This window comes from Amblyraja radiata, chromosome 27 (genome assembly GCF_010909765.2).
Source record: "Amblyraja radiata isolate CabotCenter1 chromosome 27, sAmbRad1.1.pri, whole genome shotgun sequence".
NCBI lineage: Eukaryota > Metazoa > Chordata > Chondrichthyes > Rajiformes > Rajidae > Amblyraja > Amblyraja radiata.
Genome location: NC_045982.1, coordinates 1,385,910 through 1,407,048, shown reverse-complemented (window position 1 = coordinate 1,407,048; position 21,139 = coordinate 1,385,910). Strand labels below are relative to the sequence as shown.

Below are 21,139 nucleotides of genomic sequence, written 5' to 3'. Positions count from 1 at the left end.
GGTTTGTACACCTCTAAAACATCTCCTCTCAGCTTCCTGCACTCCAAGGAATTATGTCCAAGCCTGCTCAACCTCTCCCTATAGCTCAGGCCTTCAAGTCCTGCTAACATCCTTGTAAATCTTTTCATAAGGTCATAAGTGATAGGAGCAGAATTAGGCCATTCGGCCCATCAAGTCTACTCCGCCATTCAATCATGGCTGATCTATCTCTCCCTCCTAACCCCATTCTCCTGCCTTCTCAAGGAAGACTCTCTCTAACTTCTACAGGTGCACAGTCGAGAGCATGCTGACCAGTTGCATCGTGGCTTGGTTCGGCAATTTGAGCGCCCTGGAGAGGAAAAGACTACAAAAAGTAGTAAACACTGCCCAGCCCATCATTGGCTCTGACCTTCCTTCCATCGAGGGGATTTATCGCAGTCGCTGCCTCAAAAAGGCTGGCAGTATCATCAAAGACCCACACCATCCTGGCCACACACTCATCTCCCTGCTACCTTCAGGTAGAAGGTACAGGAGCCTGAAGACTGCAACAACCAGGTTCAGGAATAGCTACTTCCCCTCAGCCATCAGGCGATTAAACCTGGCTCGGACAAAACTCTGATTATTAGCAACCACTTTCTGTTATTTGCACTACCAGTTTATTTATTCATGTGTGTATATATTTATATCATGGTATATGGACACATTTATCTGTTTTGTAGTAAATGTTTACTATTTTCTGTGTGCTTAAGCAAAGCAAGAATTTCATTGTCCTATACAGGGACACATGACAATAAACTCACTTGAACTTGAACTTCTCCCCATAACCCCTGGCACCCGTACTAATCAAGAATCTATCTATCCCTGATTTAAAAATACCCATTTACTTTGGCCTCCACAGCCTTCTGTGGCAAATAATTCAACAGATTCACCACCCTCTGACTAAAGAAATTCTCTCTTCCTAAAGGAACGTCCTTTAATTCTGAGGCTGTGACCTCTAGTCCTAGACTCTCCCACTAGTGGAAACATCCTCGCCCATGGCTGATCTATCTTTCCCTCTCAACTCCATTGTCCTGCCGTCTCTCCGTAACCTTTCACACACATATTCCAGCGTTGTCATCTTTCCTGTAGGAGGGTGACCGACACAACACTCAAATGTGGCCTCATTGAAGACACGGAATTATATTTCCTCAGTGGACACATAGATGATCGCCAGAAAACAGTGAGGATTAGGACGTCTTATTCTGAAGAAGGGCCCCGACCCGAACGGTCACACTTCCATTTTCACCAGAGATGGTGCCTGATACACTGAGTTACTCCAGCATTTTGTGCCTATCTTTGGTATAAACCAGCAAATGTAGTTCTTTTCTACACAAGTTCCCTCAAGATGCACAGGGTGTGATTCTGGTGATAGTAATCAAATGAAACACACATCTTTGTCTTCCCAGCTGTTATCAAGCAACTGAACCATCGTAACAATAACTAGAAAGCAGTCCTGACCTCCCATCGACCTCATTGGAGACCCTCGGACTATCTTCGACTGGACTTTATCTTGCATCAGTACAAGGCCTGATTCTAATCATGTGTTGTCTTTCCACTGACTGGTTAGCACGCAACAAAAGCTTTTCACCGTACCTCGGTACACGTGACAATAAACTAAACTGAACCTTGTTTTGTGCCCCCCCCCCCCTTCCGCTCACCGTGCCTTCTGCCCTGCCTCCTTTCCACACTTCCCCAAGGACTTCCTTATCCAAAGTTCTCCCACTGGTCACTTCCTCGTTACAGCCGTTCATGGTTCTTCTCCAAGACACCAACAGCGCTGACCAACCTCGAGACCCCAGCACCTATCATCATCTACGGACTGTGTCTTTGGTAGAACTACAAACTTTGTTGTTTTTGGAACAGGTATTACTGGGAGAGTTCAGGACCAGAGCCCGTAGCCTCAGAATAAAAGGACGCACCTTTAGAAAGACGAGGAGGGATTTCTTTAGCCAGAGGGTGGTGAGACTGTGGAATTCATTGCTAAAGGCTCTGGAGGCCAAGTCAATGGGTATTTTTATGGTGGAGATTAACTGATTCTTGATTAGTGCGGGTGTCGGGGGTTATGGGGAGAAGGCAGGAGAATGGGGTTAGGAGGGAGAGATAGATCAGCCATGATTGAATGGTGGAGTAGACTTGATGGGCCGAATGGCATAATTCTGCTCCGATAACCAATGAACATGGACCTTTGTGCCTGGTTACCTAGTATTACTAATTATTAATATTGTTGATTAACATGTTTTCTTATTTGTGTATTGTTGCATTAATGAACCTGTTGAGCTGCAGCAAATACGAAGATTATTGTTCGACTGTTGGCACATTTGACAATTAAACAGACTTGAGGAAGTGTAGAACTGGGAAATAAATGAGAGCCAGAGAGTCATCCAGCATTGGCAACTGGTCCATTTGCCAAACTTGCCCACACCGACCAACCTGGCCTCATCTCCCACTTAGTCCCACCTGTCCACATTTGGCCCATATCCCTCCAAACAGGGCCCTAGTGAGACCACACCTGGAGTATTGTGTGCAGTTTTGGTCCCTAATTTGAGGAAGGACATTCTTGCTATTGAGGGAGTGCAGCGTAGGTTTACAAGATTAATTCCCGGGATGGCGGGACTGTCATATGCTGAGAGAATGGAGCAGCTGGGCTTGTACACTCTGGAGTTTAGAAGGATGAGAGGAGATCTCATTGAAACATACAAGATTGTTAAGGGCTTGGACACACTAGAGGCAGGAAACATGTTCCCGATGTTGGGGGAGTCCAGAACCAGGGGCCACAGTTTAAGAATAAGGAGTAAGCCATTTAGAACGGAGACGAGGAAACACTTTTTCTCACAGAGAGTGGTGAGTGTGTGGAATTCTCTGCCTCAGAGGGCGGTGGAGGCCGGTTCTCTGGATGCTTTCAAGAGAGAGCTGGATAGGGCTCTTAAAGATAGCGGAGTCAGGGGATATGGGGATAAGGCAGGAACGGGGTACTGATTGGGGATGATCAGCCATGATCACATTGAATGGCGGTGCTGGCTCGAAGGGCCAAATGGCCTACTCCTGCACCTATTGTCTATTGAGTGGAGAGGAACTGCAGGTGCTGGTTTAAACCGAAGATAGACACAAAAAGCTAGAGTAACTCAGCTGGTCAAGCAGCAACTCTGGAGAGAAGGAATGGGCGACGTTTCGGGTCAAGACCCTTCTTCAGACTGAGAGTCAGAGGAGGGGGAGACGAGAGGTAGAGACGGTGATATGGAGAGATATGGTGTAAATGAATGAAAGAAATGTTTAAAGAAGTAACGATGATAAAGGGAACAGGCTGTTGTTCCTGTAGCACGTGGGTGATGATGGCAGCAGCAACACAAACCATTTGAAGAGGTTGAACGAAGATGACCTTTGACCCAGAGAGCTGAAAACATGTTTCTCATTTTACCAAAGACATCCGAATATAATGATAACATTCACACAATATCCACACCTGTAATATAAAGACAATCTGGGTCAGGTAGCATCTCTGGAGAACATCTGGACCACAAACCCCTATCCATGTTCTCCAGAGATGCTGCCTGACCCGCTGAGTTACTCCAGCACTTTGAGTCTTTTCTGGTAAATCCGTACCTACAGTTCCTTGTGTCCACAATTTAAGAAAACCGAGATCTAGAACATTTGCATTAAACCATGTGTGTACAACGGAACTGCAGATGCTGGTTTACACCGAAGATAGACACAAAATGCTGGAGTATCTTCTGCATTACGCCATACATGTTCAACGTTGACTGAGTAGATATCACATCATACATGAGGGCGACAAGGGTTAACACACGATAATGAGATCCCATCATTTATCACATTCATTAAACGCACAGAGACTCTCGCCCAGAGTAGGAGAATCGAGGACCAGAGGACATAGGTTCAAGGTGATGGGGAAAAGATTTAATAGGAATCTGGTGGGTAACTTTTTCACACAGAGGGTGGTGGGTGTATGGAACGAGCTGCCGGAGGGGGGTAGTTAAGACTGGGACTATCCCAACGTTTCAGAAATAGTTGGACAGGTACATGGATAGGGCAGGTTTGGAGGAATTTGGACCACACAGATTAGATAGTGCTCTTAAAGATAGCAGAATCAGGGGATATGGGGAGAAGGCAGGAACGGGGTACTGATTGGGGATGATCAGCCATGATCACATTCGCTGGCTCAAAGGGCCGAATGGCCTTCTCCTGCACCTATTGTCTAAACGCAGGCAGGTGGGACTAGTGTAGCTGGGGCATGTTGGCTGGAGTGGGCAAGTTGGGCCGAAGGGCCTGTGTCTACACTGTGGTCACTCTATGACAGGTTGGGTGGGAGCTGGAGTGGGCAAGTTGGGCCGAAGGGCCTGTGTCCACTCTATGACAGGTTGGGTGGGAGCTGGAGTGGGCAAGTTGGGCCGAAGGGCCTGTGTCTACACTGTGGTCACTCTATGACAGGTTGGGGCCGGAGTGGGCAAGTTGGGCCGAAGGGCCTGTGTCCACTCTATGACAGGTTGGGTGGGAGCTGGAGTGGGCAAGTTGGGCTGAAGGGCCTGTTTCCACACTGTGGTCACTCTATGACAGGTTGGGTGGGGGCTGGAGTGGGCAAGTTGGGCCGAAGGGCCTGTGTCCACTCTGTGACAAGTTGGGCCGAAGGGCCTGTGTCCACTCTGTGGTCACTCTATGGCAAGTTGGGGGCCAGTGTGGGCAAGTTGGGCCGAAGGGCCTGTGTCCACTCTGTGGTCACTCTATGACAAGTTGGGGGCCAGTGTGGGCAAGTTGGGCCGAAGGGCCTGTGTCCACTCTGTGACAAGTTGGGTGGGGGCTGGAGTGGGCAAGTTGGGCTGAAGGGCCTGTTTCCACTCTGTGGTCACTCTATGACAGGTTGGGTGGGGGCTGGAGTGGGCAAGTTGGGCCGAAGAGCCTGTGTCCACTCTATGGCAAGTTGGGGGCCGGAGAGGGCCAAGTAACAAGGTGGTCTTACCTGGTGCCACTGAGCGCCCCTGGCGGCGTCACTGTGAAGCGCTGCCCGTGTACAGTTCCTCCTGGCCGTGGTCCATGAGTAAGCCCATTGGCGCCACTCTCCGGCCCCCCTGTTTGTCGTTGTAGCTGCCGCCTGGGTCCAGGTGGATGGAGGAGTCGCTGGAGGCGGGCGAGGCGTTGGCCATGGTGCCGCTGCTGTAAGGGGAGCCGCCGTAATCCAGGGCCAGTTTCTGCGCCTGTTTCTCCAGCTGAGCCACCGCGTTGTGGGTTCTGGCCGTGGTGGGGATATTATTCCTCCTCTGCATCGCGAACAAGGAGGACAGCTCGGCATCTTTCTTGGTCTCCTCCAGCGAGCTGTAAGCGGCGGAATTCTGCAAATACCGAGCGTTTGTCTCCAACACAGAAGCGTTTTCCGCCTCGAACTGGAGCTGGTTCGCCAGCAAGTGGCGACTGGTCGGGGGGTGGATGTCCGTGCTGTTGTCTAACGAGTCGTAGAAAGTTGCCAGTTTCTTGGCCGGGTCGGTGGGGTCGAGGTTGCCGCCGTAGGGTCCCGGGGGGTGGAGGGGGAAGAGTTCCCGGGTATCGGGCAGCAACCGCTCATGGTCCTGCCCCATGGACTGTAGTTGCTCGGTTTGACCAGCGCCTTGTTTCAGCTCCGGGTACAGACCGGACACCGCCTCGCCGATGTCATTGGCGGCCATGGCGAACCTGGCCACCGGGTAACTAGTGTCCTCCGGCATCGAGCGGCTGCAACTTGGCGAATACAAGCCGCAAAACTCCTTCTGGTCGCCCTTGGCCACGGGGTAGGTGTGGGCAGTGGGGACGGGGGTGTCGCCACTGTAGCCATAGTCCAGAGCGCAGTCCGGGGCGTCGGCAAACGCCGGGCTGGACGCTGGCATTTTCTGCAGCAACTTTGACTTGCGGGCAGACTGGTCTTTCTTATTGGAGACGGAAGGGCTGCGGGTATTGCGTGCCTGCCGGGGGGCGGGGGTCTTTCTGGGGAGGAAGGGGGGCGAGGCTGGGAAAAGCATGTGAGGGGGGCTGGACATGTCCGCTCTCTTCCTCCGGCCGTAACCCGCCCGCGAGTCGCTGGGGAACGGCGGCTGCTGCTGCTGCTGCTGGTGGTTCCACTGGCGCTTGGAGCACAACTTGCCCCCAGCCCGCTCCCCCGGGATGGTCTCGTCCCAATCCAGCATCAGCTTCTCCAGACTGGACAGGCTGGACTTCTCCTCGTTGCCGCCGTCCGCGTTGCCAAAAGCGGCGTTGAAGTGTGACGAGGACTCGGGCAGAGCGTCCGGCAACGCGCGGACCTTGGCCTTGCGAGGCGTGTAGTTGGAGATGTCCAGGATGTCCTTGGACTCATTCAGGCTGTTATAATCCAGCACCGGCGAGTAGCGGTGGTTAAAGTGGGCCATGCAACCTTCGGGCAGGTTGAAGCCGGATGTACCACCCAGCTGAAGCCCTCTAAAGAAGGCCATCCTCCCGTCGCCGGACAGCTGTGTGGAGCCGAAGTATTTCTGGGATGATGGGTGGTCCATGGAGCAAGCGGAGTCTGATTGAGTGTCAGAGGCGAGGGGGGTTTGGAGCGACATTGGGCTGCGAGGGTCGGGCCTGGTGCTACAGTTGAAGGGAGAGGAGGCGTTAAAGTGTAGTTTGGTCGCCAGTGTGTGTTGGGTGTACGGGTCAGTGGCGGCGGCGGTGGCGGCAGAGGACGAAGAAGACGATTGAGAAGTGTTGCTGGCCTCGAAGCCAAAGGAGCAATCTCTAGTGCCCAGGAAATCCAGGCCTGAGAACTCCCGGGATGTCTGCAGCGGCGCGTCGGAGCCACTGAAGCCTTGGGCTCGTAGCCGGTAGTTCCCGTAATGGCCGAAGTTGTCACAGGCCTGTTGGCAGGAATGTCCCGCCTGTCTGGGCAGCGTGGTCTGGGCGGCCGCTCTTTGGAAGCTCTCCGTCTCCGACGAGTGGAAGGACGAGGCGTAGTCCAGGCTGTCCGAGTTCTCGGAGCCCATCAGCGGGTAAGAAGCCGCCGCTACTGCGCTCTGGCCGGCGGCCGGTTGGGAACAGTTGGGGGAGTTGGTTTTGTCAAAGTTCTCCTGGAAGTGCGTGAGGTGGCGGGAGGGGGGTGTGGAGCCGAACCCCCCGCCACCACCACCACCACCACCTCCCCCGGCAATGCCACACGTCTCCTGCCCGGCCTGCGAGAACGACACGTCCACTAGGTCGGACGAGTCGTCCGAGTCGAGGAGGGAACGAAAGTAGCCGGCGATGGAGGCCGGGCTCTGGAGCACCGCGCCCGCCTGCCCCGTGGACAATCGGCCCATCAGATAGCCGTTCCTGGACCTGGCGTCCCACATGGCGCTGGGGAAGGACTGCCCCGACATGCCGGGGTAGGAGGAGGAGGAGGAGGAGGAGGAGGAGAAGAGGCCATTCCTCAGCTGCTTGGCCTGGTAGCCCGGACCCCCTGGCCAGCAGCTGTCGCCCGCCTGTCGCGCCCAGTCGCCGCTGTCGCCGCCGCCGGCGCCCACGCCGTGGAAGATGCCGTGCTCGGGGAAGTGCGGCGTGCGCTTGTAGGGTTTCCGCCGCTGCACCGGCTTCTCCTTCATCTCGGTGCCCCATTTGCACTTCCTGGCGTACAGCTTGGTCTCGCCCAGGAACACGCGCTTCCTCTTGCCGATGCCCTCGAAGAAGTCGCTGAAGGTGGACGAGGACTCGGCGAGTTGTCCCAGCTGCCGGCCGCGACTACAGCCCGCCTTGCCGCCTCGCCGCCGCGTCCCCGCCAGCGTGCGGTAGAAGTGGGACATGTCGTGGTGCAGCGCGGCCGAGCGTTGCATGGAACCCGGCTCACTGGGCGACCAGCACCGGGGTGGCGAGCAGCGGCCCAGGATCAAACTCTGCTTGGTCAAGAAGGCCAGCTTGGACAACACGTCGGTGTAGTCAGCAGCGCTGTCGTTGCAACCAGCTATGTAGGTGGGCTGCGGCGGCGACAGCTTGTGGTGCCGAGGTTTTCTCTTCACATGGTTGGCCGGTTCGCCTCCACCCTCCGGCACCACCTTCCTCGGCCTCCCCCGTTTCCTCTTCACCACCGGCACGTCCCCGGTCGGCAGCAGCGTCACCTTGTTCCTGCGGCCCTTCTTGGGGGTCGTGCTATCCCCCTCGGGCACCGAGATGAACTGCGCCTTCACCCCCGAGCCCGTGCTGTTGTGGCATGCTTTACTCTTCCTCTCCGCCTGGAGCAGGTACTTCTCTATGTTCACCCTGCTCAGTTTCACCAGCATCTTCCGACTGCCTTTACACTTATACTTGTGGCCCCTGCTCAACATTGTCCCTTTCAATGGCAATCGAGGGGCTGCCCCGTAATCCAGGCACGCCTGCGCCGAGACAGAGGGGACTGACACAGCCTTGTAATACCTCTCGTACTCCACCTGTTCCAACCCATACTGGACCATGGGCTTGTTCCTCAGCGCGTATTTCTTGCACGTCGTGTCTCCCAGAATCGCGCCCAGCTTTCTCTCGCCCTGCTCGTGTTTCAGCAGCGCGTCCCTGGCGCTCTCACAGTGGACGTGGAGCCTGTGGTCGGGCGAGGCGGACGCATCCTCGAAGAAAGTGTTGTTGGGCACGGCGGGCGAGATCAGCGCCTCCACCCCGGCGTTGAACTTGCCAAATTCCCCGTGTCTGCTGCGCTCGCACGGATCCGCGCCATCCTTTCTCTGGACTCTGTCCATTGCTTGCCTTCTGCTTGCCATCTGAGTGTCAGAGGCTACAAGTGCGCTTTCCGCGGGCTTTCCGGCAAGCACAACTGAAGGAAAGAAACTAGACTTTAATCCTGTCCCCCCACTCATTGTCATTTTGCTTCCACTACTGTGAAACCAGCCGGAGTCAACTTTAAGGACGCCATCACAATTCAGTCTGACGCCATTATTCTGCATGTCATTAGACAAGAGATTTAATTCTTTCACGATATATCTTAAAGTTACTACAGGGCACAATTTAGTTTTGCTATTGCAACACTTGTTTTTCAGCAGTGCCACAAAGGTTTTAATTTTCCTTTTCTCAGTTCGCAAAGAAGCATTTGGAAAACATGTATGGAGTGCCCCTTTTGCCAATTCGCCTGTTTCTGCATTACCAAGGCTAGGTTGCTCTGATCTTATGTCTGACTTTAGACTTTCATTGTTAAAACCGCAGTGTGATTTAGTCTGATAAAAAACAACTGAATCCACTTGAATAGAAACATAGAAACATAGAAAATAGGTGCAGGAGTAGGTCATTCGGCCCTTCGAGCCTGCACCGCCATTCAATATGATCATGGCTGATCATCCAACTCAGTATCCTGTACCTGCCTTCTCTCCATACCTTTAGCCACAAGGGCCACATCTAACTCCCTCTTAAATATAGCCGATGAACTGGCCTTAACTACCTTCTGCGGGAGAGAATTCCAGAGATTCACCACTCTCTGTGTGAAAAAAGTTTTCCTCAGCTCGGTCCTAAAAGATTTCCCCCTTATCCTTAAACTGTGACCCCTTGTTCTGGACTTCCCCAACATCGGGAACAATCTTCCTGCATTTAGCCTGTCCAACCCCTTACGAATTTCGTAAGTTTCTATAAGATCCCCCCTCAATCTTCTAAATTCTAGCGAGTAAAACCCCATGTCGGGTTGATTATAAATGTATTCATTTGGATAGTGAGTGCCTTTTAGCTCCAGAGGCCCATATTCTTCAGAGCCATTACAAGGTCCTTCAGAAGTAGACATTGTTAATATGGCTGGCTGGTGATTTGGTGAAATGTATGTCCTCCTTTGAATGTTAATGTTAACAGCATTGGATTTGTGAACAGCTACAGTTTATGGAGTCACCTATGGTCAAAACAAATTAAAAAATAAAATAAAATAAAAACCAGGCTATCTATTTATAACTTCCCTACATATGATCCCTCTATTTATCAATCTACACAAGTCCATACAGTAGGCTATGAAATGTGCTCGATTATAGTGGCATAGAAACATGTTATCGGTGAAGTTAGCTAGGATTAGCCAACAATATAAGAGCAGACAGCTCCATTTTTTAAAATACAGCATTTTCAGTTGTTCTACTCAATTTAAAGTTCAAATCTTGAAATTAATTAATTTACTGTTAGGAGAAAGTGCAGAACGTCTGAACCAATAATTTTAGTTACGATATCAAACTAACCTCAGGTGTTAATTTGATGTGATTAAGATTTATATGGAAACTTTAATTTAGTAGAACAATTTTAAATAAAGTATGAAGGTTAACTACTCCAGGCAAGGCAATGCTTATTCTTCAAATAACTATCACCATGTCTCCCCATTTTTGATTCTGCCAATAGGGATGCCTTTAAGTTTCACATTTTAACATTTATTAATGTGCTCTTAAGGCATAGCTTTTTTCCATTGACTTGGTGAATAACTTGATTTCGATGTTCAGTTGAGTTTAGTCTATTGACACGTGCACTGAGGTACCTTGTGCCTTCCGAAGAGTCCACCAGGGACTAGACTGGAAGTTGGACAATTTTTACATTTATCAACCCAATTAACCTACATACCAGCACGTCTTTGGAATGTGGGAGGAAACCGAAGATCTCTGAGAAAAACCCATGCACAGGTCACGGGGAGAACGTCCAAACTCTTTACAGACAGCCCCCCAAGTCGGGATCGAACCCGGGTCTCCGGCGCTGCATTTTGCTGTAAGGCAGCTACTCTACCCGCTGCACCACCGTGATCTGTGCAAAGCCTTTGTAGTCTGCATTCATCCCAATGCTTTGTGCTGGAAAATGTAGGCGGTGTATTAAGGAGACTATGATTCAGAGACATTGCCATTCCTTGCTTCTTCACTTCAAGTCTCTTTTACAAACAGTGGTTACACTAAAGGATTCTTATTGAAGGAGGTTAGAGGATCTGAGGACATGGCAACTCCATTGGATGTGGGTTGCGTCTACTCAAAGACTGGGAGGGGGAAGCACGGTTTGCCCATTTCATCCATGGTCCTTCCGTGGCCCATTGACAACAGAGACAACGAGAGCTTCACACAAACAGCCGTGCCATCAAACTGTCCTTAATACCAACCAGCCCCTGCGTGCTGGACTACATGATCTCACAGTATCTCCCAATGTCCACAGCTACTTCTGTGCCACATCTTCCCCAGGCCTCTTGTTCTGAAAACTTTCCAATGGAGAACTTTCAGCCTCAAACTAACTGACCTCTGCACAAAAGGGACAAGGGAGGTCAACGTTCCCATTCTCACCGCCCAGAGACAATGGTGCATCACAACCATACATTCTAACTCAAGTCATTTTCTTGTGATCAATTTGATTTTGAACCTGCTTTCATTCCTTCCTTTCAGACATGAGAGTAGGCCATTTGGCCTATCGGCTCCATGCTGGCACCCAAAGGTGCAATCCCATCACACACATGCCTTCATAAGTTCATAAATGGTAGGAGCAGAATTAGGCCATTCGGCCCATCAAGTCTACATCACCATTCTATCATGGCTGAACTATCTCTTCCTCCTAACCCCATTCTCCTGCCTTCTCCCCATAACCTCTGACACCCGTACTAATCAAGAATCTATCTATCTCTGCCTTAAATATATTCACTGACTTTGCCTCCAGAGCCCTTTGTGGCAACGAATTCTGGGGATACAACGCCATCCATTCAATGTTAGCGATACTGTAATTTAACTTGTCCAAAGAAGGGTCTCAACCCGAAACGTCGCCCATTCCTTTTCTCCAGAGATGCTGCCTGTCCCGCTGAGTTACTTCAGCATTTCGTGTCTATCCTCGCCAGTAAACTGTTCAACCAGGCACAATGGTGTTGCTCACAACTCCCTGCTGGAGACGGAACCCCTTTTCAACTGAGACTGCTGGCAGAATGGTTTATGGTTCTTTAAGAAGGAACTGCAGATGCTGGAAAATCGAAGGTAGACAAAAGTGCTGGAGAAGCTCAGCGGGTGCAGCAGCATCTATGGAGCGAAGGAAATAGGCAACGTTTCGGGACGAAACCCTTCTTCAGATGGTTTATGATTCGGCAAGACTCAGAAATCAAAGGTGTAAAGGGACAAGGGGGCTTGGGAACGCTGGTGTAGGATCCCCAAAAAGTTCATTTGCAAGTTGAATCGGTAGTAAAGAAGGCAAATGGAATACCAGCATTTATTTTGAGGGGACTAGAATATAAAAACAGGATGTGATGCTGAGGCTCTATAAGGTGCTGGTCAGGCCGCATTTGGAGTATTGTGAGCAGTTTTGGGCCCCTTATCTGAGGAAGGATGTGATGTGCTGGCTCTGGAGGGGGTCCAGAGGAGGTTTACGAGAATGATCCTAGGAATGAGTGGGTTAACGTATGATGAGCGTTTGACGGCACTGGGCCTGTACTCGCTGGAGTTTAGAAGGATGAGGGGGTACTCATTGAAACTTACCGAATAGTGAAAGGCCTGGATAGAGTGGATGTGGAGAGGATGTTTCCACTAGTGGGAGAGTCTAGGACCAGAGGTCACAGCCTCAGAATAAAATAAAGTACCTTTAGAAAGGAGATGAGGAGGAATTTCTTTAGTCTATTGTGAATGAAATCACTGATGTCGCTGGACACAGAGTGCTGGTGGAACCCAGCGGGCCAGGCAGCATCTCTAGAGAAAAAGCATGGGTGAAGTTTCAGGTTGGGACCCTCCTCCATAGAGATTGGGGGGGGGGGGGGGGGGGGGGGGTGGAGGTGAGAAAATATCAGGAACAAACAGGGCTGGCAACAAATGACTTAGTAGGCCATTTGGCCCTTCGAGCCAGCACCGCCATTCAATGTGATCATGGCCGATCATCCACAATCAGTACCCCGTTCCTGCCTTCTCCCCATATCCCCTGACTCCCCATATCCCCTGACTCCCAATATCCCCTGACTGAGGCAGAGAATTCCACAGACTCACAACTCTCTGGGTGAAAACGTGTTTCTTCGTCTCCGTTCTAAATGGCCTTATTCTTAAACTGTGGCCCCTGGTTCTGGACTCCCCCAACATCGGGAACATGTTTCCTGCCTCTAGCGTGTCCAAACCCTTAACAATCTTATATGTTTCAATGAAATCCTCTCTCATCCTTCTAAACTCCAGAGTGTATAAGCCCAGCCGCTCCATTCCATCAGCATATGACAGTCCCGCCATTCCGGGAATTAACCTCGTAAACCTACGCTGCACTCCCTCAATAGCAAGAATGTCGTTCCTCAAATTGGGAGACCAAAACTGCACACAATACTCCAGGTGTGGTCTCACTAGGGCTCTGTACAACTGCAGAAGGACCTCTTTGCTCCTAGACTCAACTCCTGAACCAGCACTTGAATTCCTTGTTTCTTGAATAAAACATTCCCTACTTCCTCTGTCTTGCATATTTCTTTGCAGCCAATGAAACATTAATGTACAGGCACTGACACAGATAATGCCCTGGCCTATCCATGCACAGCCAGAGTCTACAAACATCCATGGAATAAAAACCAGATCACTGATTTGCTGCTGGTCAAATATTAGTTCCTTTAACTCCCTGTTTCTACGAAAGACCTGGGACCGAAACCAAATGTAGTCTCATAGAGTCAGAGTGATACAGCGTGGAAACAGTCCCTTCGGCCCAACTTGCCCACACCAGCCAACATGTCCCAGCTACACTAGTCCCACCTGCCTGCATTTGGCCCAGATCCCTCCAAACCTGTCCTATCCATGTACCTGTGTAACTGTTTCTTAAACATTGGGACAGTCCCTGCCTCAACTTGCTCCTCCGGCAGCTCATTCCATACACCCACTGCGTGAAAAGGTTACCCCTCGGATTCCTATTAAATCTTTTCCCCTTCACCCTAAACCTATACCCTCTCGTTAATAGGTCCAGAGCTACTTAGGTAATGTTTGGTTGGGACCCTTCTTCAGACTGAAGAAGGGTTGTGACCTGAAATGTCACCTATGCATGCTCTCCAGAGATGCCTCTGAATTACTGCAGCACTTTGTGTCTTTTCTTGTAAACCGGCACCTCCAGTTCCTTGTGTCTCCCAGAGCAACCTGTGTTTTTTTGGGGGGGGGCTGCAGTCACTTGGACCAGGAACCTCCTGACTCATTGGTGAGAGAGCTATGAGCTGACACGACTTTGACAAGCTGAGAGATGTTTTACGAATTCTCCGCTACAGGGATCGTGGAACAAAGGATGATTAGGGAGATCTAAACCTGTCACTATAGGAGGCTGAAACAATGCACCGGCAGCAGAGAATCGTAACCCTTTCTCTGGTTCTGAGCTTTCACACCTTCAAGCAAAAATTGAAAGAGACAAAGACACAAAGAACTGGGAACAGATCAAATATATGTTCAGGAGACCTGCAGTGAAGGACAATAGGTCTTATTCTTTGCAACCAACCGCCTTGATCATTTAAAGCATGTTTATCATTTTATAATTAGAACTATTAAATATTAAATGAAGAACAATATTGATCATATTTAGATGAAAAATGAAATATTTAATTCTGCTTTATAATGCTACGCTTTATAACATGGGATGATACTTTAATACAAGATATTTAATTTAGCTAAGGACTGTAAGAGTCTTTGGTACTTCCCAGTGGACTGCATGTTAAGATATGTGTTTGTGTCTGACCTGCCCATTTTCAATAAGACCTGGTAGAGGTACTGACTGGAAGACCATCACCAAGGATGTGCCCGTCTGATGGAGCTGTGGTACACCTTCCGTGGTGTTGAAGTCTGCCCTCTTTACTCAAGGCAAAGATGGCATTAGTTAGAGCTTCATTGAAACACAAATCCCATCTAGAACTGGCACTTGCTAAATGCCACTGCTGCTGGAACGGGCGGCCAGGGGTGGTGGTGGTGGTGGCGGTGGTGGTGGTGGTGGGGGTGGCGGTGGCGGTGGCGGTGGCGGTGGCGGGGGCGGGGGTGGTGGTGGTGGTGGGGGCGGTGGTGGTGGTGGTGGTGGTGGTGGTGGTGGTGGCGGTGGCGGTGGCGGTGGCAGATACGACAGTGGTGTTTAAGAGGCTTTTAGACAGGCGCGTGGATATGCAGGGAATGGAGGGACATGGATTACGTGCAGGCAGAGGGGATTAGTTCAACTTGGCATCATGTTTAGCACGGACATTGTGGGCCGAAGGGCCTGTTCATGAGCTGGACTGTATTGTATGGATTGGCTAGTTATCTGAACTTGGTGAATTAAATATTAAACTTTGAGATGCGTGATGTGCCAAGTTGGGAAATGAAGGACAGCTTCATTGGAGAATTTTATGTTATCTTGAGGAAGAAATTTGGATGGAAAAGTTCAGTGTGTGTGTGTGTGTGTGCGCGCATGTGTATATTCCTGTGTGTGTACGTGTGTGAGCGTGTTCCTACATACATGTGTGGGTGTGTGTGTGTGTGTGTGTGTGTGTGTGTGTGTGTGTTCCTACATACGTGTGTGTGTGGGTGTGTGTGTGTTCCTACATACGTGTGTGTGTGTATGCGCGTGTGTGTGTGCGCGCATGTGTATATTCCTGTGTGTACGCGTGTGTGCGTGTTCCTACATACGTGTGTGTGTGTGTGCGCGCGCATGTGTATATTCCTGTGCGTGTACGCGTGTGTGCGTGTTCCTACATACGTGTGTGTGTGTGTGTGCGCATGTGTATATTCCTGTGCGTGTTCCTACATACGTGTGTGTGTGTGTGTGTGTGTGTGCGCATGTGTATATTCCTGTGTGTGTACGCGTGTGTGCATGTTCCTACATACGTGTGTGTGTGTGCGCGTGTGTGTGCGTGTTCCTACATACGTGTGTGTGTGTGTGTGCGCGTGTTCCTACATACGTGTGTGTGTGTGCGCGTGTGTGTGATTTACCTCAGTATATGTTTTGAAACCATTTTCTGCGCCACTTATTCCCAGTGTTGTTTAATCTACTTGGACTGTTATGTTTTACAGATTTACTTCAAACTTAAAAATGCAATGTAATGTGATATTAAAACAACAAAGTGCTGGAGGAAGTTCGTCCAGCGTTTGGTTTTTGCTCCAGATTCCAGCATCTGCCCTCTCTTGTGTCTTTGTAATCAACGCAATTGAAAGCTGCCGCTCGAGTCCTGAAGTCATTGAAACGTACAGAATAGTGAAAGGCCTGGATAGAGTGGACGAGGAGAGGAAGTTTCCACTAGTGGGAGAGTCTAGGACTAGAGGTCACAGCCTCAGAATTAAAGGACATTCTTTTAGGACGGAGATGAGGAGGAATTTCTTTAGTCAGAGGGTGGTGAATCTGTGGAATTCATTGTGGAGGCCAAGTCAGTGGATATTTTTAAGGCAGAGATAGATAGATTATTGATTAGTACGGGTGTCAGGGGTTATGGGGAGAAGGCAAGAGAATGGGGTTAGGAGGGAGAGATAGATCAGCCATGATGAATGGCGGAGTAGACTCGATGGGTCGAATGGCCTAATTCTGCCCCTATTCCCGACGACCTCATGTACTGGGACCTGTTTATATTTCCAGTTTCTTTGGCAGTTCATCTGGGACGAACTTTGGGTGACGTTGTTGAACAAATAAAATGATTTAGCTGGGAAAATATTTGGCAGCTGGTTAAGGAGTTAACTTCCCCCACTTACATGTTTAGCTTTCCACTGCTGGAAGCAGTGCCTTGCATTATGACATACTCCTGGCACAGGCCAGAGGAGATCGCTTCAGCTCAGAGAGTTTATTTAGTCCAATGCTGAAACATGGGTGGAACCACAGCCAGGTTCAAATGATCACGTGCTCAGCTGGTGGTGTGTGTGTGTGTGTGTGTGCACTGGGTCATCAGAAGCAAGGGAAATCCAGCCTTCATTCATCAGAAGTTAATCATTTAGCATGAGGGGGGGAGGGACCACGTTGAAACATTTCGAATAGTGAAAGACCTGGATAGAGTGGATGTGGAGAGGATGTTTCCACTAGTGGGAGAGTCCAGGACCAGAGGCCACAGCCTCAGAATTAAAGGACGTTCCTTTCAAAAGGAGATGAGGAGGAATTTCTTTAGTCAGAGGGTGGTGAATCTGTGGAATTCATTGCCACAGACGGCTGTGGAGGCCAAGTCAGCGGATATTTTTAAGGTGGAGATTGACAGATTATTGATTAGTGCGGGTGTCAGGGGTTATGGGGAGAAGGCAGGAGAATAGGGTTAGGAGGGAGAGAGAGATTAGGATGGAGTAGACTTGATGGGCCGAATGGCCTAATTCTGCTCCTATCACTTATAAACATGGTAAGAATATCTGACCAATATTCCCTAGTAGACAATAGGTGCAGGAGTAGGCCATTCGGCCCTTCGAGCCAGCACCGCCATTCAATGTGATCATGGCTGATCATCCCCAATCAGTACCCCGTTCCTGCCTTCTCCCCATATCCCCTGACTCCGCTATTTTTAAGAGCCCTATCTAGCTCTCTCTTGAAAACATCCAGAGAACTGGCCTCCACCGCTCTCTGAGGCAGAGAATTCCACAGACTTGGATAGTGAAGGATCTACAGATGCTGGTTGAAACTGAAGATAGACACAAAAAGCTGGAGTAACTTAGCGGGACAGACAGCATCTCTGGAGAGAAGGAATGGGTGATGTTTCGCATCTAGACCCAACTCAACCCAAAACGTTGCCTATTTCCTTCGCTCCATAGATGCTGCCGCACCCGCTGAGTTTCTCCAGCATCTGCAGTTCCTTCTTAAACACAGAGTATGAGTATCTGTCTTTAGGGCAATGCGGTGGGAGGCACTGGTCCTCACGCTGCCAGAGACGCAGGTTCCATCCTGACATCGGGCGCTGTCTGTACGGAGTTTGCACGTTCTCCCCGTGACCGCGTGGGTTTCCTCCGGGTGCTCCGGTTTCCTCCCACGTTCCAAAGACGTGCAGGTTTGTAAGCTAATTGGCCCTCTGTAGATTGTGTAGGGAGTGGATGAGAAAGAGGGATGACATAGAACTAGTGTGAATGGGTGATCGATGGGCGGCGTGGACTCAATGGGCCGAAGGGCCTGTTTCTATGTTGAGTCTCTAAACTAAACTCAACCTATCTCTAGGCCTCGATTTCGATCCTAAGATGTCGGGGTGATAGATGCCCATTAAACTGAGTCAATGTGTTGTTCATAAGGAGATTGGGGGGTGGTTCATATTGTAACTTCAGGAAGGGAAATGACACTTGTTCATCTGTTGTGTTTTTATTCTCTGCCACTCAAGGTACCGTGAGACTCAGAATTGTTTCATAAAGTATTTAGAAGGAAGATGTCACAACTACAGACTTTGGAACAAGAGTCTAGCCAATGGCAAATTAATGTCCTATACGGGGTTCCAAATTACAATTTAAAGTCATTTGGCATATTCAAATCAAAGAGCTGCTATTTACTTAACAATATTAACAAACCCCAATGTGACACTGGGAAATTAAATTAAAAAAATTAGCATTGTCTCAAGACTTGCTTAGTACGAGGAAATATCTTACCTTTAATTGTGACATGTCTCCTCTTGTTCAGTACATCCCTAAGAATAAAAAAAGAACACAGATATGATGATAGAATTAATATATCAAAGAATAAAATCTCAGAAAGATGCACAAGTTAAAATCTGATCAGTTGTATTTAACTATAGTGGTCTTTCGTTTAGTTTAAAGGTACAGCACGGGAACAGGCCCTTCGGCCCACCGAGTCCGCACTGCCAGGTCATCTTATCGAGTTCACTTCACAAGGCCACACTTCTCGGCATCTGGATACGATGGCGTCTTGTGCTTCTTGTGCACCGACCAGCGACCCCCGCACACTGACACTATCCTACACACGTTAGGGATAATTTAACATTTACACCAAGCCAATTAACCTACAAACCTGCACGTCTTTGGAGTGTGGGAGGAAACCGCAGATCTGGCAGAAAACCCACGCAGGTCACAGGGAGAACGTGCAAACTCCGTACAGACAGCACCCGTGGTCAGGATTGAACCCGGGTCTCTGGGGTAGAGAGTCATCTCTGGTCACTGGAAGCTGCACAAGCCGATACAATCACGAGTTTCAAAAGACATTTGGACAGATATGTGGACAGGTAGGGTTTAGAGAGCAATGGGTCAAATGTGACTCTCCCACTGTGCCAACTTGGTCGGCATGGACGAGATGGGCCGAAGGGCCTGTTTAAGTGCTATACAAGTCTTTAGTGGCACAATGGTGCAGCGGGTGGAGCGGCTGCCTTGTAGCGCCAGAGACCCAGGTTCGATCCAAACCTTGGGTGCTGTCTGTGTGGAGTTTTCACGTTCTTCCCTGTGGCCACGTGGGTTTTCTCCGGGTGATCCGGTTTCCTCCCACATCCCAAAGACGTGCGGGTTTGTAGGTTAATCGGCCCCCCCTGTAAATTTGCCCCCCAGTGTGTAGGGAGTGGATGAGAAAAGTAGGATAACACAGAACTAGTGTGAGCGGGTGATCGATGGTCGGCGCGGACTCGATGGGCCGAAGGGCCTGTATCTCTACACTAATTCACAGATAGCATAGCCAACAGCAAATGGAAAAAACTCAAGACTCAGTTGAATGAATGCCAGGGAGGACACGGGTTGGTGTCCACGTTTCTATGGTTAGCGAGCAACAAAACCTTTCCCCTGTACCTCGGTACACGTGACAATAAACTAAACTGTAGCTTCTTGAAGAATAATCCTGTCAATCCCAGTCCATCGCCCGTTCCCCCGGAGCCCGGGGAAACTGTCCCTTTCATGTGTCTATCTAAGTCCACACTGATCAATCCCATGCCAATAATCAGGCAGTGATGGGGAGACATTATCCCCAGTCCCTCCACACCCCAGATTACTTGGGTCGTTCCAGGTAGATTCGAACTGGCAGTCGGAATTACTGTCACTCCAACATCCCAGACTCCGACCAACCTCCGAGCCCGTCTGCAAACAATTTCACATCAATTCCAGCGCGAACATTTAACAAAACTGTCAGTGATCAGGAATGTTTGGTGGCCCATCTATTATCTCGCATTGAATAAATAGTTCCATACTCTCGAGAAGAGTGTCAACAGTTTTAACATCAACTGCCATATGTCCCGTCTCCCTGTATATTCTTACTCCAATGGTTTAGTTTAGAAATACAGCGAAGAAACGGGCCCTTCGGCCCACCGATTCCGCTCCGACCAGCGATCCCCGGACACGAACACTACCCTACACGTTAGCGCCAATTTACATTTACACCAAGCCAATTAACCTGCAAATCTATACGTCTTTGGAATGTGGGAGGAAACCCGAAATCCCGGAGAAAACCTATATAGGAGTAGAGAGGTTCTTCTGCAGTTGTATAGGGCTCTGGTGAGACCACATCTGGAGTATTGCGTACAGTTTTGGTCTCCTATTTTGAGGAAGGACATCCTTGTGATTGAGGCAGTGCAGCGTAGGTTCACCAGATTGATCCCTGGGATGGCGGGACTGTCATATGAGGAAAGATTGAAAAGACTAGGCTCGCATTCACTGGGGTTTAGAAGGATGAGGGGGAATCTTATAGAAACATATAAAATTATAAAAGGACTGGACAAGCTAGACGCAGGAAAAATGTTCCCAATGTTGGGCGAGTCCAGAACCAGGGGCCACAGTCTTACAATAAAGGGGAGGTCATTTAAGACTGAGGTGAGAAAAAACTTTTTTACCCAGAGTTGTGAATTTATGGAATTCCCTGCCACAGAGGGCAGTGGAGGCCAAGTCACTGGATGGATTTAAGAGAGAGTTAGATAGAGCTCTAGGGGCGAGTGGAGTCAAGGGATATGGGGAGAAGGCAGGCACGGGTTATTGATTGGGGACGATCAGCCATGATCACAATGAATGGCGGTGCTGGCTCGAAGGGCCGAATGGCCTCCTCCTGCAGCTATTTTCTATGTTTCTATGTTTTTAAAACCCACGCAGGTCACAGGGAGAAGGTACAAACTCCGTACAGCCGGCACCTGTAGTCAGGATTGAACCCGGGTCTCTGGCGCTTGGTGAGGCAGCAGCTCTACCCGCTGCGCCACTCATTTAGACTTTTATGACACTTTAGTGCAATGCATGTAGTGCAAGATATAACATCAAAGTCCAATAAAGACAGATTGAAGATAGTTCAAAGGTCTCCAATGAGGTAAATGGGAGGTCAGGGCCTTGTACAATTTCATACGGTTTCGGAGCAGAATTAGGTCATTTGGCCAATCAAGTCTACT

General features: G+C 49.7%; 1 protein-coding gene across 6 annotated transcripts in view; it reads right to left on the bottom strand.

Annotated features, from left to right (window-relative positions):
* The window catches only part of ahdc1 (AT-hook DNA binding motif containing 1), a 160,551-nt gene that overhangs the window by 7,278 nt on the left and 132,134 nt on the right, over positions 1-21,139 (bottom strand). For all 6 annotated transcript variants that reach the window (XR_004415907.1, XM_033044860.1, XM_033044858.1 and 3 more), the window contains 2 exons: positions 18,426-18,463; positions 4,991-8,785 (listed from right to left, as the gene is read on the bottom strand). Coding sequence is in view for 5 of the 6 variants with exons in the window: in XM_033044860.1 (XP_032900751.1) it covers positions 5,019-8,732 (3,714 nt within the window). In the remaining variant the exon portion in view is untranslated. The remainder of the gene's footprint in view (positions 1-4,990; positions 8,786-18,425; positions 18,464-21,139) is intronic.